This window comes from Ammodytes marinus (genome assembly GCF_949987685.1).
Source record: "Ammodytes marinus genome assembly, chromosome: 24".
Classification (NCBI taxonomy): Eukaryota; Metazoa; Chordata; class Actinopteri; order Uranoscopiformes; family Ammodytidae; genus Ammodytes; species Ammodytes marinus.
The window spans coordinates 5901733-5920903 of record NC_137228.1 but is presented as its reverse complement, the minus strand read 5'-3'; the positions used below and the strand labels follow the sequence as shown (position 1 = coordinate 5920903).

The window sequence follows — 19171 nt, the reverse complement described above, 5'->3', positions numbered from 1 at the left end:
CCACCTAACTGTGAAAATGTCGGCCTGGCTGTCACACGAGATAGAATGAACATCCCCCCCCCCCCCAACCAAAAAAATAAAAAACGTTGACACTATATTGCAGCCTGTACAGTTCTCCAATGACATCAGACCACATGAAAATACACTGATATTTGAGTAGCTGTGCTAGGCAAAGGTAAATTGATACAGAGGAAAGGATGGGAGTAAAGAGACTATGGGCCGGTTTCACAGACAGGGCCTAGATTAAGCCAGGAGTAGGCCTTAATGTGGACTAGTTAAACTGGGACGTTTAAGTCACTTTCATAGATATGGCTTAAGTTTGGCTTAGTTACTCTGAGACTATGAAGTCCTGGAGTAAGGTAAGTAAGCCTGATTGTTAACACCTGCCCATGAGCATATGCTGCTGGTCCGACGGTGATCATAAAAACCCGGAGTGGAGCAGAAACACCATTGCTTGTGAGAAAAAACAATGGCAGAGGCTAAAAAAATCCCGTCAATAAACTTTAATGAATTTGAAAAAAAATCTCTTAAAAAAATTGTTTGAAACCATCCGGTTATTGAATCTAAAAGCCATACTGCTGGGACTGAGCAAATAAATAGTTGGGCCCACAATTTGCAACAAATTCAATTAATGAAAATGTTACTAAGAGAACAATACACCAACTTCAGGTTATCTTCATTATTATCGGTATTTCACATCTTTCTCATTTATAATTTTGACTATTATATTTAATGATATCTGCACTGATAGACTCTGTAGAAAACTCTGAATCTCGCTTTAAAGAAGAGCTTGCCACAACCTTTCAACAAAGGACAAAAAAGATGACGTTGTATGAAAGTTAGCCCGAGAATTCATGTACGTTGTGAAACCCTATATCTTATCTCTTACCTCATGACTCAGCAAGCCATCATGCTGCTGCGTGCCTCTGCCCCGACTGTATCCTAATCCCCAGGCTCGACAACAGCACAGGCTCCGACAAAAACAATCACTACAACTGCAGCAAAATGACTTGACGTTTTGGGTCAGTGGGGGGGATGGGGGGGGTTAGGGTTGGAGGGCGGGATGGCGGAAAACACATGTAAAATAAAGAGTAAATAGAAAATAAAGTAGTTGTGATACCAGAATGTGGAGTGAGGGAGAAAAAAAAATACTAAATGAGAAAGTTTTTGGAGAGTGATGGGGGAATCGAGGATAGAGTGGTGATCGGGGTCAGGTGATTCAGCAGCAAAGGAGAAAGTCAATCTTTTTATCTGTCCCCCCCTCCCTCTCTCCCTCCCTCCCTCCCTCGCTCCCTCACATCTCTTTAGCGCTCTTTCTCTGTGCTATGATTCTCTTCAGGCTGCCTCTCTTTATTCTTCCCTCCCTTTGATATTATTAGAAGTTTTATAGTGTTCATTCAAAAATGTAAACGACAAAGCAAAGGCGAAAACAACAATTCACTTACAGTGACAGTATGTTCAGGAATGCTAAATATATTATTTTCTCTCATGCGAGACCATTCAATCCTGTTCCAGATGGTCTTATCAACACTAAGCTACCCAAGATGCACCAGCAAATGGGGTTAAAGTGCACTGATGCAAAAAAAAATACAGCACGTAATATGAACGTTATGGAGATGGAGATCAGCACTGGTAATAATGTATTTAAGATCCTCTCTATTCAGACAGACATTCCCTTTCAAAAGTGTATATCCCTCAAGCAAACTTGAATCAGTCTCAGTGTAAAGAATAACAACCAGTCATTGGGGAGATAGGGGATGATTTAAAGACATTGGCGAGAGTGTCGGCCAATGGAGAGGAAGAAAAATAAAGTGTAAATGAACAAGACAGGAGGCTTTTCCCACACGCCAGAGACTGAGATACCCCGAAGAATGCACGGAGGAGAGGTGATTTATGATCTCTATCTAAACTAATGCAGGGCTTGTTTTATCCACTCACACAGTCCTACTACTGGGAATAACACTTGCATTACGGAACCATTCATGATTAAAACAAGATCAAACAGATACTCATCTGCTGCTATATTCTCAACCCAAAAAAAACAAACCTTGCATTCAGAGAACATTTACTTTTCTAAATGACTCAGACAGTAACTCGTCATAATCAAAATGTCAATGGAATGCCAGCTAAAGCTCAAAAGAGATGACAAACCCAATTATTGATATTGGCGGGCTCAATGAAAACACATTGATCAGGGCTTTGTGTTCAAGTATCAAGGGACTCATCACATTGTAGTCTATTAGTGCGATATAAGCTAGAGAAGTAACAAAGTGCACTCTGGATCTGACTATGATAGACTGACAGACTTATGAGAAGAATGTAAAACCAATTGCGATGCCCTGCAGTTTCATTTAGCAACTCCATGTCAAAATGTCTCCAATACAATTTTTTTTCTTAAGATATTCTTTGGGCATTTTTATGCTTTATTGATAGTGTAGAGACAGAGTGGAAATGGGGCAGAGAGGGGAGTGACATGCAGAGAACGACCGCGGGCTGGAATCAAACCCGGGTCCGCTGCTGGCCGAGGCCCATGGGGGGGGGGGGACGCCCTACCAACTGAGCTAAGGGCGCCCCTCCAATACAAAGTTTAACCGAGCATTTACAAGATGAATCGGCACCTAGTCCGATAACATTCACGATTGCCAAATGATGAATCCCAATGACTTCAGTGATTTAGGTAAAACATTTAATTTGTCCGATATATATACACGTTTATGATGAAATACTAGCAAAACTAACAACATTCTCATCAGTTAAGGTGCGAACACACTAGGCACTTTACACGCGTACAGACGCGTATGAAACCCGCCCCTTTTCCATAGGGAACCATTGGTTTACGCGCGTACATGGCGCGTAAATGCGTCACTCGCGCTAAAGCAACATTTTCACTCGCGCTAAAGCAACATGTTTACGCGCGTATATATTACGTGCGTAAATGTTACGCGCGTATAGCTACGCGAGGAGTTCAAAAAATTGAACTTTTGTTGCTCCTACGCGAGACGATTAGCCGCGTTGGCCAATCAGCGTTGAGCTTGACCCGCGACGTCACATACATTGGCAGGGTCGGAGAACAGTGTACTGTACACAGAGGCTGATGATGAGAGACACCGAGGAGAAAAATGTATTGCGGGCGGCCGGTGCTGTATGAAGCCGCTCGGGGTTAGAACACGTGGGGAAAGTAAACCAGGAGAATGGACTTCCTGGTTAATTCAATGTGCGGCTGTGCTTTAGCCGATAAACAAAGTTAGCGCCGTATAGCATTAGTTAACTCACCCTGTTGTGTGCGGGCGGCTAGCGCCTCATATTATGAACCCAAACATGACGACTGTCCGCGGGACTTTCACGACAAGTAGAGCGAAGCACCGGTGTTGATCTACGCCAGCCACGGTCCCATGTCACAGCCAGGTAGGGTAATTTTGGCTACTTGCCTTTATGTTGTGCCGCCGTGCACCGATGCTGCTGTAACTGTGTTTTTTATGTAGCTGCCGTGAATATGCAATGCTGTTTTAATGCTAGGCTATTTGTGCTGTCCAGTTTGTCTTTTGGCACAGTTGTTGGCTGTGTTGTTGTTGTTTTTGTGCGGACATGCACGCTGTTGTGTCGGGTCTGATCAGCCATGGTTGATAAGGGAAATACAATATCGGGAGGGAGACTAGGCAGGTTACGCGCGTATAACCATTTTTGACACAAAATGATCAAGCAACATTTTAGCTGCGTTACGCACGTAAATCTTACGCGTGTAAAATGCCTAGTGTGTTCGCACCTTTACAGCTGTACTTTTAGCTTTGTGATAATGAGAAAAATGTCAGCATGCTTCTTTCTCTTTTGACTGTTAGTTAACCTATTTTTTTTATTACACTATTATAGAAATTACTCAAAAGAGAAATGCAACACTATAAAAAAAGAGTGACGATATTCACTACATTATGTGGCCATTAAAAGTAATCTGATTGTACTTAAAGACCTACTTCACCGGTGGGAATATGAAGGTGTATTGAACTCTGAGATCCTATTTAGTATAAATGTGCAAAAAAAATTGAAATTGGTTCATCCTAGCCTGAGAAAAGGCAGAAAGAGTGTTTTATGGTCTCACTGTCTAACCCTACATTTTTCTTACTGTGACATCACAGTAAGAAAAATGTAGGGTTAGGATTAACAGGACAGCTGGGCCAAGGGAAGACTGAGGGAAGACTGAGGGAAGAAAAACCTCATTCATTATATTATAATAGTGGTTTTATAATGATAGAACGCCGGTTCCGTATGGGTGAAGTATTCCTTTAAGTGTGTTCAAATGGTTTACTTTTCACCATAACAGTGCACTTGAAAGTGTTTCTGTCCTTATTTTCACCTAGTCCCTGAGGAAGGGTCCGAACATCACACAATGATTTACTTACTTGTCATTTCCGAGAAAAGACGTCTCCCTCCATGCAACTTTCATGATGGGCGCTTCAGAAGAGACCTTGACCGAAGTAGGCGTCTTGGGTCGCTGGTCCTGGATCAGTTTACAGCCACTGGGGGCCACAGTCACTGGGGTGGAGACCTGGTCGGAGCCGACTGATGTGAGGTCAGTGCTTTGGTCAAATGATGTCCAAGAGGAGTCAGAGGAGGCTGAGGGACTGTCCACCTTTTCCTCTGGCAATATACTTCTTCGGTCCATGGTGCAGGACTGGAAAATGGAGAGAAGGGTGATGATGGAAGGATGAGGAAAAACTGAAGATGGAAGAAAGATGCCGATATACGGAGAGGAGTGCGTCAAAAGGACGTCTTGATTGAGGAAAAGCACCTTCCGAATTAGATGAAGTAATGGACAGAGGTGTGTCTGCACACTGCTGTTTGCCAAAAGCTTCTAACTCTCTTCTCTTCTGTAGATAAAGACCTGAGGGGAGGGAGGAAGAGAGAGAAAGAGAGAAACGGAAATACAAGAGATTGATCGGAGGAAACTTGAGATGGTGATATGGATTTGAGGGAAGGAAAAGGAAAGCGCTCTGGGACTTAAGAAGAAGCCAGACACGCAGACCAGAGTGTGTTGGGAAGACATAGGACTCGGATTCTGTTGATGGAAGGGAGTGATAAAAAAAAATAAAAAGAGGCTAAATCAGGTGATAGGTGCAGGCAGCGGCAGCACTTACAGGGTTGATAGCTCACACGTCTCATTACATCCCCATTTACCACCAAGCAACAATTGAATCATGTGGTAAGCGGATAGACATAGTGTGGGATGGGGCAATCGATGGCAGATGCATGGAGAAGGCTTAATGCCCGTGGCTTCTGCGGCTACATGATAGCAGCAAGGCAAAGAGAGAGTGCTGGTCTTGGGTTGCAGTTGATAACCAGGTTCATTACAAGAAGTCTGACCCAGTCCAAATACGATTAGGGCTCACCACGGAAGCCCATTATAGGACCGTGATATGGGAGGCAGGCCAGGTTAGTCAGCCAGCATCTAGAAAGATACACTGGGATAAAAGTCCAGGAGCATACTTCATCACTCTGACAATATACTGTGTAAATGGTATAAAAGAAGAGTCATTGCACATATCACATTTACAAAGGGTTCTTTCAGAATTTCCCTTTTTCAGGGTATTCAAGTGTGCACCTATAGGTCAGCTATAGTTAGGCCTACGAGAAGCTTGGCCAGTGAATAGGACTTGTGTGACATACAGTTAACTGTCACAATTGTGATATTTTTAGGTTAAGTAGTTACTGGGAACACTTCTGGGAGTTAAGAGAAGATTGATGCCACTAGCACATCTGTAGTGTGCATTAACTAGGAGTGGATTCACTTTGCATAAAGCACGCCAAAGCTCCAAAACATGCCTAGCAGCATCACTTAAGCTAATTAACACGTACCTAATTTGTTTAATAAGTAGAAGAAAATAAATGTAAATACTGCTATTTGCCATTTTACAGTAGCCCATTAGTTTAGACTAGCTTGTCAACAGAAAACTACACTGGTGCTGATTGTTGCATTTCCACGAATGCAGTACAGTATGTCGTAGTATGATTTTCCATTCTCTCAGCAGAAAAGAGTAAAAGTTTTCCAAAATGAGAGTCGTGACTGAGCTACAATAGTTACCGTTTGATATTAAATACTTGTGCTTGTAACACATCAATTGACAAGTATCGCAGATTAAAAGTGGTGGCAAAGACATTTTCAGGGTTTTAAGTTTTTAATGGGCTAGAGAATCTGGGCACACGGAAGGTCAAGGTAGCTGATAAAACTCTATTGTCCGCATTAAAACTTTAATAGGAGGAGTGCTCTGTGAGGGTTTCCGGTGATACAAAACCGCTTGTATTCATTTTACACTGACAAGTATAAAGGCACAGGCATAAACCAAGACAGCACATTGGAAAAACTGGCAGTGTATTGGCATTCACAATCATGAAGCTTTATGTGAATCAAATGACTCGTTTCAGAAAGTATTTATTTACACTATATAACAAAAAACTGATGAAATTAAACAGTAGCAAGGTTGAACAAGTGTGTTTCGATACATGGGATACTGTATAGACAGATGCATTTGTTTAAGAAGCTTGCATGAACTAATTGTGTTTTCAAATCGTATGAATTAGTCTGGTATTAGCCTTGTCAAGTAATAGACAACACATCCAACACATGAACAGGGTCATCAAGTGTTCTGTATTTACACTTTCAGTGTCATGACGAGTAACCATAACAATCAATTTGGTTGCTTTTACAAGTAATCCATAGTATTCGTTTAGCTGATTATTTAATTGTAAAATGTTTTGCAAATGGCATCAATTGATATGTTGTAAATCACTTCCTAGTATTACATTTGATTTGGACACATTTATAAAACGGAATTTGGCCTTAAACAACCTTTAATAACTACAGATATTAAGTGTTAAGGTTAGCCAAAGAACATATTGCAACATTGCCATGTGTGTATGAAAAAAGGAAGGACACAGCCTTCTCCTTTTTGTTAGGAGTCGGGCCCACATTGAGAGAAACAGGCAATTTGATAAAAAATTCAATAAAAAATGCTAGACATTTACTGACACAAACGGGATAACATAAAAAAAAAATAAGAAAATTACTCATGAACACTGAATGAACATTACATATCCATAAAGTCATACAAGAGGAAAAACATTCCTGATTGAAAGTGGAAGAGTCAGTATAGCAGAGTTGTTTAGCAAAGCACTTTCAGGGTAGGAAGAGCAAGTCCCGCTGAAGCTGTGAGGGACCACATCCAAACTAGCGTCTGCTGAGTGATGTTTTGATCAGCCTCTTATATCCAACCGGCTAAATAATTATCCAGCCTAAACCTGGCCTTCAAAAAGGTGTAGGCCCGGTAGCAATAAAAAGCAGATGCTAATGAGGAAAGGCTTTGAAAGTGGGGCTCAGAATTAGCCATCTCCTACAGATCCAATCTTATACAGGGCCTAAAAAAAAGGCAGAATATGCTAACACGTAGCACAAAACATTCCTTAAGAGCAGAACATTGAAGCAAAGCAGCGCGAGGGGTGGCCTCACATGCAGGACGGCCCCACAAACAGCAGTGGGTTGAGGGTTAGTGTCATGGCGGAAGGCAGCAACTTGCTCCATGAGGCAATAGCAGGGAAACTAATGGTTAGGCCAGAAGGGAGAAGACAAGGTTGGTCCAGGGGGAAAAGCTGCCATTCATTCCTCTGTACAGGTCAATCTGGACAAGTTGAAATGGGTTGTTCAGGGTTTGAGGCAAGCGAAAGGGAAAGATAGACAGGAAAATGGCCAACATCTCCGTTCAATAAATTGGCCTTGGTTGTTTCATGCTGTAGTGGGCCTCTGATGCTGACACGTATGCCGACTCAGGGAAAAAATCCTCCTGGAACTCTGCCAGGAACCTGAGAGAGATGGAGGGAGCGGGGAATGGACGTACAAGAGAGAGAGAGAGAGAAAAGGGGTGAGATATTTTAACTGCCAACGATTCCACAGCGGCAGTCCTTTCTGTTCTCATGAAATATGCAACGGGACATGACAAACAGAAACGGACATGATAGGCTCTCACATGAAAGCGGAAAAAAAAAAAGAAAAGAAGGAGGAATGACTGGACCGCATTTTCAAAATGTCACATCTGCCCCAGTTCACTGCGACTGGTGGTTTTTCCTAGATATCCCTGGCTCATGTAACGTAAATCCCTGACCCCCCCTTTGCCCTGTGCAAAATGTCACACACAAAGCTTACCCCTCATCCTTTCCTATACCGTCGCCACAGAACAAATCACTATGACATATAGACAGAGTAAAACGTGAACGAATGACTGACCAACATTCAGAGAGGGAGAGAGGGAGAGAGTGAAGCCCAACCCCCCCACCCCACCCCTCCCTCCTCCCATCTAATCAGTAGCAGGAAAAACTAATCCGGAATCTTCTTAGTATCCTCTACTCGGCCAAATCCTCTAAATCTTGCCATCTCATCTTAGGTCCACCGGCCCTCCTAATCTCAATGCAAACAAATTATCCTCATCGGAGGGAGAACTAAAAGAGCGCTTTGACAAACGAATCTACCAACAAGACATCCCTAATGGGACAATACACAGAGAATATGAGTATCCCACATGAGTGAATTCATTAAGAATTATCTAAGGGAGGTTTCAGTTTACTTTACTGCAAACAAAAACAAGTTGATTAAAAAAAAAAAAAGATTCATGGAAAGGCACTGAACGGGTTTGCATATTTATGGATAGGAAAATATTTGTTTTGGCTCTTTTGGTGCCAGAAATGCAGGCTTGCAAATAATCTTTATTGCTGTTAGATCAGTAATCACACATGGCAAGCCGCTTTAGGCATACCCATTGTAAATCAGCATAACGTGTGCCCCGACACACACACACACACACACACACACACAACCAGACTTAATCATAATCATTCTTGCGGAGAAAGGGAGAGTGAGAGATCAACTGTAGCCATATCCCAGAATGCACTGCACTTCAGTCCCTGCGACATCAATCAGTATATTCACGCTCGGCACAAATCTGCTACGAGGTTTGATCTCAGAGTTTAAACAAAGGGCATGAATGCTTTCCCAAAAACACACCGGTGTTTCAGTTGGTGTCCAGTGTCCTAAAAGAGAGCCCTCTGTCATGGCAAAAATATCAATTATCCCCCTCAATGGAAGTATTTTCTGTATTGTATATTAACAATCTGCTATTCATCAGTGCTGCAGCCTAGGTTGAAACTGCAAAGTAATTTACTTTCAAGCATCCAACTTATTGTCTGTTCCATTCTGCAAAATAACTTTCCATGAAAAGGGAATGCACCATTGATTTGCAATCCAGTGCCAGTGGAGTGAATTAATAAGACTTTCTACCCACGTTTCCTCTACTAGTGCTGACAATGCAAGAGTCAAGATTGGCCAAGAAGAATCACTAATGCTTCTTAAAAGACTGAGGTATTGGCATTTGATTTTGCGTAAAAAATAAAAATAAAAAATCTGGTCAAGTTGATGCATCCCAATATCTAGTTGAATGCTGTACTCATTTCATGCAGCACCTCACTCATGACACTCAATGCCAGCCCCATGCTGTTTTCAGAAGGCCACCCCTTGATGTTTATGGCAACACGAACTGAGCTCCAGTTTGTTTATTTATCTGTATTTTTTGGTTGAGCGGTGGAGCAGAGGTAATTTTGGCTCTCAGAGTACCGTGGTTTGTCCCGGTGCCCACTAACTCATAGTTGCGTTGCTCCACAGCGCTGCTCGGTGGCAGAGGGCGGTACTGCTTGCGTTTGATTAAGAGAAGGAGAGGACCTAAATCCCCCAGGTTTGGGAAACCGGCTGAACTGAAGATCGCTAGGGGAGGATTTAAAGATTAGACTCCCGCGCTTGTGTAACGCCCACTCATCTCCCTCCCTTCCTCCGACACATGCTCTTTCTCACTCCATCTCTCCCCTCCACTGCACTCCCATGCTCAACGTTTACTTACCATGTCCTTGCCTTTTTGTTGTTTAGGCGTTTCTGGGTGAATGATTTCCTATCAATATTTTCTGTCGTTTTTCTATGTCTTGTATTGTTGTCCTTCCAACTTCTCATCTCTTTCTTTTACTATTCTGCCATCAAAGAGTACACTAGGGTACACGAGGGTGCAGTGACTATATACAAATCCATTTCTTCTTCCAGTTTCCACCTCTCTCTCTCTCCTTCTCACAGCTCAACACCTATAGATCTTTTAACACGTAGCGAAGCCAACCCTTGCTTGACGAACCGTGCCGTTTATTAGCATTTTGAGTAAAGCGTTTTTCCTATTTAATGTCCCGTTAATTGAATGCAGTGGCTCGTCCAAGGAAATTACACACAGCTTCTGCCCACATGATAGCACAGTCCATTTTCAGGAAAAAAGGGCCGGGGTGACATTTTCATATTAAGCCTGAACGTTTTAGTGAAGGAACTGTAAGCCTCCAGGCCTGAGTTAACCAAACCCCTTTTTAATGTATATAGTTTCTGTCCTCCTATTGCTTATTGAAACCCTTATTTGAGAGCTCTGATGCAATAAGCTAGTACCACCGATGTGTTTGATTTGAAAAAAACATTAACCATTTACCTTAGAAAGAGTTCCAAATGCTTGACCAGGGCACGCAGGTTCCTCTCAGGGATCTGCATCTTTCCTAGGATCTCTGGAAGTTTCACTGGAAGGAAAAGGCAGAGCACTTAGCATGGGAATAATTGTGCAAAAGGAAGGAATTTGACTAATACGGTCACAATAAATGAATATAATATGATGATGTAAAACGATCCGAGACACCAACCAAAAAGCCGCAAGAGATGCTGTGCTCCGTACAGGTAGGAGGGAGGAGGTGGCTGGTCATGCAGTGGGTAGTTATCAGGAGTTAACTTCCAGCTCAGCACCTAAAAGGAGAAATGAACACACGTTTAAATCATCTTAAATGAAGCTCTCTGTGTCACTGAGTTAGACGTAATCGTTTGTTTCATCACCTCGTTCAGCTCGTTGTTCCTGCGGCTCTCGAGGCCGTAGAAAGGCCCACTTCGCTCTTTGCTTGGCGTCAAGGGCAACGGGGAAGACGAGCCGCTGTGCACTGGGGTTTCTGGGTAAAGAGAAGGACAGCATGCCTACAGATGAAGTGTGTCACTGCTAAATTAAAAAACACAACACAATGATGGCAAGATACACGTTGTGAGAGAGTCGAGTTATTCTCAGAAGGGGTTTGGTTCACTGTTATACTGTTAAGGCACCTTAGAGGAAACGTGTGCAATAGCGCCATCTTCTGGGCCAAACTGGTTATTACAAGCACAAAAAGTTGCCATTACACTGCGAGTACACCGAATGTTTCATGAAATGTGTTATTCTGATATCAGTTATCTGACAACAGCCTCACATGTGAGGCACAAGTGTAACTAATAGTGTTAATGACGGACCAGAGCTGTCATTAAAATGAGCCAATTGCACCTGCGCAAAGTGTAGTTTGTCAGACTGTAGACAGGCCACAATTGCAGGCCATAAAAAGTGGATTTGCCAGATACTTATTATCCTAAACAGAAAACAACTTCAGTAAAGTTAAAGTGGAAGGAGTTGTAGAGTGTCAACGTACTTCTTTCGAGGTTGAGGAAGAACTTGGGCTGGGCTGAGGTGTCGACCAAACGGCGCTTGAGCTGCGGGGAAGCTGTGGCACTGCCTCCACCTGCAATGTTATTCAGACATTATGCTTCACAAAACATATAGAGACAGTGACACACAATAATCATTTTTTTTGTTGTTTCAGAGGAAGGGGATTTGTTTACATGTGTGTAGCGTGCAGTTAGTTGACACGGTTTTTTTTCTCCACATGTAACTCTTCGTATTGAATAATTCTATCATAATAAATCGATAAATTATTTTGGAGGCTTCTGGAACCAAATGTAAAACTAGAATACGGTTGTAAACCAAACTGTGGGCCGTGCGGCAGTAAACAGCAACAACAACAGTGAAACAGTAACTTTACAGGACGCTTTCTGACTTCAAAACAGTGTTCCACGTATCCAATTCTTCTGCGATTGAAAGTTAGAAGATATTAAATAATGAAAATATTCACTTCTCTGACACACCAAAAGTTACACAGTGCACCTTTAACAAATGGCAGAAATTTAAATCCGGGGGGGGGGGGGGGGGGGGGAACTCACTACCTCCGCTGCTTCCTTCGGCTGGCCGGTCCCCCCCTGACGTGTTGCGGGTGGAGCGTCTGAGGGACTGCGACTGGAATGAGATGCAGTCCATGTCGGGGTGACGGCGGCGCTTGGGCGTGGGGGCCGAGGCGGTGGGCGTGCTCGCGGAAATATCGCTGAGTGCTGGTTGGCTGTCTGTGGACTGGGGGGTGGGCGGGTTGTGACCCAATGGACTCGGACTGCGCTCTCTTTGGGCGCTAGCAAACAGAAAACAGAGAGGAAAAATAGGCTTGCAGTTTAATGGTTAAAGCACAATAGACAACTGTAGCAGATCACATCCCAAGTTGTGGTTTCTGAAAGAACACACGTAAAGGCTGGATTTATCACTCACTTGCTAGAGCAGGGGGAGCTTGTTTCGTTGACGGCCAGGATGAGCCGGGAGGAGCTGACCTTCTTGAACTGGGCGTGTTCACTGGGGTAGAGGAGGATCATGGGTAATGTGAAGTCAAACGTGATCCTCAGGCCGTCCACCATCTCCTTACACAACTCCTCGCTGCAAAATACAAGGACATTGACGGACCACTAATTGACATTCATAATCACGCATGCAAATGTAACCACGACCGTACTATAAACAGTGGCAGAAAGGATGAGGACAAATGTTAATTTATTGCTTGAATTTACATTTCATATCTGACTCACCCCATCTGCTTGCATTATATTATGTCTTCGTCTATTCAAAGTGTGCAGGCAGACTCACCTCTTTTCAGGAGGCACTGGCTGTGGGCTGGTACTTTGTGTGCTGGTCTGCTGACGCCGGTACCTCTCGTTGGCCATGAAGGCTTTGTTGATGGCAAAGTGCTTGACGTAGGACTCCAGGATGTGCACCACATTTGTCTGACAGGGAACCGTCACCAACTAGGAGTAAAAAAAAAAAAACATGGCACACAGTCAACACAATTCAAGCAAGCTTTTATATCCAACAATGCCCACCAGAAGTAGCACTATAAAGCTGATTAATGTGCAATATTTTATTAAGTTGTCCCTCCATATGTCTTAAAGGCAATTCAAACCCAACACACAAGAAAAAAAATTAATCAAAAATGCATACCACTGATGTACTACTACTATGTCCTTAGATTTATGACAACACTGCTGAATGTACCTTCTTCCTCTTGTTGATGTAAAAGCAGTCGTCCTCCAGTTTCTTCTTGAGAATATCTGGGATGTTGATGTCCACATGAACGATCTTCTCCTCACATTCCCTCTTTACAGTAATGTCAGGCTCAACCCTCTGAAAAAAACAAACAATACATGAACCTTTCCATCAGCCGATTCATTGGCATATAGATATATTGGTCGGCTACCTAGACCAAATGGCCTAAAATGCCATTTATAGTCTGTTGACCTCGTCCGAGATGTGAACTGTGCTGAGCCACCCCCACTCTCACCATTTTGTTGATATCCTCAGAGAAGGTGCTGTCCCCGCTATTGGAAGAGTCAGGGTCAGAATCGTCCCCGTCGCTGCTCGTTGAAGACGAAATCAAACCTTGAGAAAAAAATCAAAGGGATTATTTTGATTGCTCTCTCTCTCTCTCTTTGTGTATGTGTGTATGTGTGTGTGTGTGTGTGTGTGTGTGTGAGTGAGTGAGTGAGTGAGTGAGTGAGTGAGTGAGTGAGTGAGTGAGTGAGTGAGTGAGTGAGTGAGTGAGTGAGTGAGTGAGTGAGTGAGAGAGTGAGAGAGTGAGAGAGTGAGAGAGTGAGAGAGAGAGAGAGAGAGAGAGAGAGAGAGAGAGTGAGTGAGTGAGTGAGTGAGTGAGTGAGTGAGTGAGAGAAAGAGACTGCTCACATGGGTCGTCACTGTCGTCCTCCTTAGGGAGAGTCTTCAAAGAGGATTTAGTGCCAGACTGACGACGCCGCCTCTTTGCCCATCCTTTTCTCTTCCTGTGAAAACAAAAACACTCACTATCTGTATCCGTCTTGTCCAAAAGATCAAACCATAGGCTAGCTACCAATGGAACAATTCAAATCCAATACATTTGGATTCAGAGCTAAACACTGACACTGGCGCATTGGACTTCTTTAGTCAAGTTACAACATCTACGAAGTCAACAATAACAAGAGGTCTATATTGTAAAAAAAACATACAAGAGACATCACTCAATGATAACATGTGTGGTTGGCATTGACCTCCACGACTGAATGAATACGCATGATATGAACTTACATGCGACCTAGAGCTTTGCGAGCCAGTTTATGCTGTAATGTTCGATTATCCTCCGAGTCCCTTAGGACATGATCCTCTGCAGCCCAACGATCCCAACTACACAAAACACACACACACACACACACACACACACACACACACACACACACACACACACACACACACACACACACACACACACACACACACACACACACACACACACACACACACACACACACACACACACACACACACACACACACACACACACACACACACACACTTAACAAAAAAAAAATGCACACAGCCTCGCATGGTTTGGCAGCTACATCTTTACACAACAATTAATACTAACACCAAGTCTGACATCATGGTTAAGTAAGTAGGTTAGATTACCTCCTATTCCACCCGTTGAAATGAATCAAGTACTTTGGGATTCTTCTTCCATGTTCATCTGTACCTATCAAGACATCAAGGACCTGCAACGTGAACACACAATAACAGTCTTGTTTAACTCTCCAGTGGCTTGAAGCTCATGTTATTAGTCAAAAACTCAAATTATGCTAAAATGTGTAGGTCAATAAGAGCACTGTAAGCTACGTTTTGCAGCCACAATATGCTAAAGTAAATTATAGTGTTGCTACTTCAGTCAAATAGTTAAAGCTTCTGACATGACTTCAACAGTTAATGCTAACGATAAGCTTACCCTCGGCTAGCAAAACCAGGGGTAGGCTACAATACGTCCATGTAAACACACTGCGGAATGCGTATGGGGAAAAAAATAAAAACGCTATTAGCGTTAGCATGCTAACTAGCAAAACAGAGAAAACGACATTCTGCACTCCACATACAAGAAAATAATTCTTCTGAACTCGACAGGAGCAATTTCCACAGCTTGAAAGACTATATTTTCAGCAAGCATGAAATTGCATTAAAACAACCGACGTTGGATAGTGTTGTATTAGCGGGGCGGATGTAGTGCGTTTGTTTATTAACAAGAGGTGTTGGCGTCAAAATACCTTGAATGGTAGCCACCAAGCTTTACAACTTTGTATCTCTTTAATTAATTTACCTTCGCTTATTTCATGTGTTGGTTATAATTGTAGTGGGGGGTTCTCGTCCGCCCGCCTCGTTTAAAATCTATTTGCAAACGTTAACAGCTTAACATACCAGTGTTTTTTTACTCAAGTCTTTCAGTACAGGAAAAAAAAAAACATGCAAATCAAACGCACCCGGAAACCGTGCAAGAAACCATAGCAGCTTGATAAACAGCTAATCTTTATTTTCAGAGGCCTTCACAGTCAAAAAGAATATCCCAGAACTAACAACAAAATAAACATTCTTCTGGGGATTAAACTACTCGTTTGTGCTATTCCGAAATTCCGATAGAATAGGCGTACACTTGTGCAAATATCGTTACCTTAGCGTCGTACAACACTTTTGCCTTGGTAGGGTCTGGTTCAAAGCACAGCACTCTTTCTCCTGCTCGAAACTGATATTTAAGTCCCCGCGAATTCATTTGTTCATGGCGACGTGTGGGAGAGGGGGCTCCGATCAGCGACCCTACACAAAATCCTTAACCCTTTCCGTGCCGCTGTTGTGCCGAGATATGAATGCTTTGACGAGAACCGCATGCACCTCGCGGGAGCGCGCGCGCACAGCTCAGACGTACTTCAGAGACGTGTTTATGATTTATTATATGATGCGAAATGCCTCGACTGTATGAATATTTAGACTCGTGTGTGTTTAATTGGAGTCAGTAGAAGTTTCTCGCGTTGGTCGGAAGTCAGACAGTATTTCTGAGGGTGAACTAAGTTTTTCCTAACGGGGAAAGATGACTCAAGCGTCAAATAGGCTACAGTCTGTCAGTTTAATAATGTGGACACTAAATGTTAACGCCGAAGGACTCAAATGCACATCCATATTTGTCCATTGCATTGCATACCATTATGTTGGATCCTGATTGTATGCACGCGTCTGATTTCCCACATTTCCCATACCTCTGAAGGCAGCATGAAAAACGCAATTTCCTAAGTGAAAATGGCTTCTCACGGACACCGTACTAGTAGTGCAATTTCCGAAAATGTCCAACAGATGTCAGTATAGGATCACCACAAAAAAGTCTTCATGCAACTCATTTGACCCTGTTGTAAAGTCACAAGTGGCTGTTTTGCTCCAGTGTTTGATCATGTATGCAGTCTACTTATTAGCATTCATAAAAATCACCACTCGGCCACAAATAAGCAGCAAATGCCTATAGTAAGGCTAGCAGTAGTAGACAATGTCCAAGTGGATCACATCTATCGTATGAGTGACATCATTAGGCTACAATGTTTCCAAACTAATATTAAAAGACCATTGGCCCTCCAAGGGGCTCCATCTACCTAAAAAAACATGTAAATCTAATGTGTACTATAATTCACCTGAATGTATCCTGGTTTTAGTTACCCAATACTTCCTTCTTTATAATGTCCACATCCATATGAAAAAATAGTTCCAAATGAATAAACCCAGGTATCATACCTTATAGGAGCAACACATGTTTGGTTTTGGTCATCAGTGTATATACACAGTAATGGGATAGTCTTCTTTTCCTTGAGGCTAACTGCAGTAAAAGGAAGTTCACCATGTCTCTATAATCTGCTCTATTGGTTTCAATGTGATCTAAACAGTATAGATGTTTAAATGTGCAGGGACACCTGAAACTCATGTCGCTCTAGGGTCTAAACTGTGTGTCTCTGTGTGTGTGTGTGTGTGTGTGTGTGTGTGTGTGTGTGTGTGTGTGTGTGTGTGTGTGTGTGTGTGTGTGTGTGTGTGTGTGTGTGTGTGTGTGTGTGTGTGTGTGTGGGCCTATGTGTTACTGTTTACGTCCTATACGTTTGTGTGTCCGTCCTGTCAGTTTGCAAACATATCCAAATACTTAAAAGAAATTGGATTGTCAATTTAATGGGAGTAATACCTCTGGAATCTCTCAACCATAAACACAGCTATGTTCCTTTACCAGATGAAAATAGACCCCCATATATCACTGGTTTACTGTTTCATATTTCATATCTAGGCCTGCGAGTAATTTGATTTTTTTTGTTCCTCCTGATCCACGTGACCTTTTCATTCATGTCTGTCTAACAGGCCTGGACAATGGAAACACACACTAGGTCCCTGGCACAGGAAACAGGCCTCTCACATCTGTAGCTCTGAACATGGGCCCTGCACTTGTTTGATTTATTCTCTCCCCCTTCTCGAACCACGTCTGTTATATTTTGACGGTCATGTTCAGTGGTCGGTATGATGAATAGCCTTAAGGCAGCAACATGCAAAGTTGTGGATGCTGCAAGGGGCCTATACACTTCCATGTAGGTCTGGGAAGATGCCCACAATGTCTTCCTATAATTATGCACCATTGCTCCATATAACTTGTTGTTTTTGGCCTCTTTCCCCAAAATGGAGCAGCAGTGCGGGCACAGTTCAGGGCAAATATTGCCTCAAGTGCTGGCCCCTCTCCCAAAAACCTTTTTAGAACTAATGCAAAACACTGTGTTTTCCCTTTTCTATATAGCCGCTGCTTGTGTGTTTTCACTCAGCCTGCGTCTCATTCTTTCTCCCCGCGGACTGTTTTTAGAAGGGTGAAATCTATCTCAGCTGTTATCAGTGTCATGTTGTGTGTTGTGTGTGTGTGTGTGTGTGTGTGTGTGTGTGTGTGTGTGTGTGTGTGTGTGTGTGTGTGTGTGTGTGTGTCATGTGGTGCAGGCTTCATAAGCTCCTTTATCAGCACCCTCCTCTCCAGACTCCTGCTGTCTCAATACATTTTTCCCATACTTTCACACACTGGGCCACACATGCCCACTCTTTCTCTCTTCTTCTCTTCCTCTCCACACACACACACACACACACACGCAAACGCACACACACACCCACACCCACACACACACACACAAACACTCTCCCTCCGCTTTTAAACGCCTTCTTAACACACTGAAATTGTAGAGCTCCTCCATAAGCATCTGTGTAAACAAATGTCTGCGCTATAGCCTCTTGCACAGGCTATTAATCCTAGGGGCTCACTTATTGTTTAGCTAATAATAGCACACAGCAGGCTTCAATGATAGGCCTATTGTTCACAGACAGTGAGATGGATCAACAAGTCTGTCTGTGCACTGACATTCTGCCTGCCTGATTATTACTCTGTCTGTCTACTTTCCTAAGCAGCTTTATGAAAATCAACTTATTTGGAAGCCAGCCCATTTTACTTTGAGTGCAAAGGCAGCAAAAACAAAGATAGTAAACTCATAGTAGTGTAAGTTCTTTCAGGCGAATGCGGATAAATTATGCTTTTTCTGCATGGATCTTTGTGGATGTGGCAGTGACCCCCCACTGATGATCATCTGGAGGCCATTTGCATTGTTTTTTTTTTGTTCAATAAAGAAAAAGATCAGCCATGCTAAAGTTGACTCGTCAAATGCAAACTCACGTTGAGAGTTGGGAAAACAAACCCATCAGTGCTTGATACAATTAGATTTTGACACAGAATTGGTTAATAGGCAAAACACACAACATGCAAGCAAGCAACGATCTCACGTTTGCCGAATCCCCTCCCACACTATTGTCCACACACACACACTCACACACTCTCAAACTACTCACTCCGCTGCACTTTGGGAATGACCAACGTGCAAAGAAGCGCAGGAGAGGAGGCGAAGACTCAATCTTTGCGCATGCCAAATGCAACACTGTCCAGCCCTTTACAAGTGGACCTTCCTGTCGATGGGGAAACACTACACTCGTGTCTTACTTTCAGTTGTAGGGAGGGAGAGGTTTAGAGAGACGCACTGAGCAGCGCTGATGTGACATCCAAAATAAAAGGAGAC

General features: G+C 43.0%; 1 protein-coding gene across 2 annotated transcripts; it reads right to left on the bottom strand.

The window, feature by feature from the left end:
* Positions 1-7282: 7282 nt before the first annotated feature.
* On the bottom strand, positions 7283-15924 carry LOC307269779 (MSL complex subunit 3-like). Of its 2 annotated transcripts, none has more exons than XM_080052815.1 (14): positions 15727-15924; positions 14703-14785; positions 14325-14420; positions 13947-14041; positions 13549-13646; positions 13263-13391; positions 12858-13015; positions 12489-12650; positions 12116-12354; positions 11548-11637; positions 10934-11043; positions 10747-10846; positions 10542-10626; positions 7283-7845 (listed from the first exon to the last, which is right to left on the bottom strand). In XM_080052815.1, the coding sequence occupies exons 1-14, from the start codon at positions 15823-15825 to the stop codon at positions 7746-7748; spliced, it is 1644 nt and encodes a 547-aa protein (XP_079908941.1). In that variant the 5' UTR covers positions 15826-15924; the 3' UTR covers positions 7283-7745. The 2 variants fall into 2 exon arrangements, with proteins under 2 accessions (XP_079908941.1, XP_079908942.1); XM_080052816.1 differs by having other exon boundaries at positions 12119-12354.
* Between the last annotated feature and the right edge of the window lie 3247 nt (positions 15925-19171).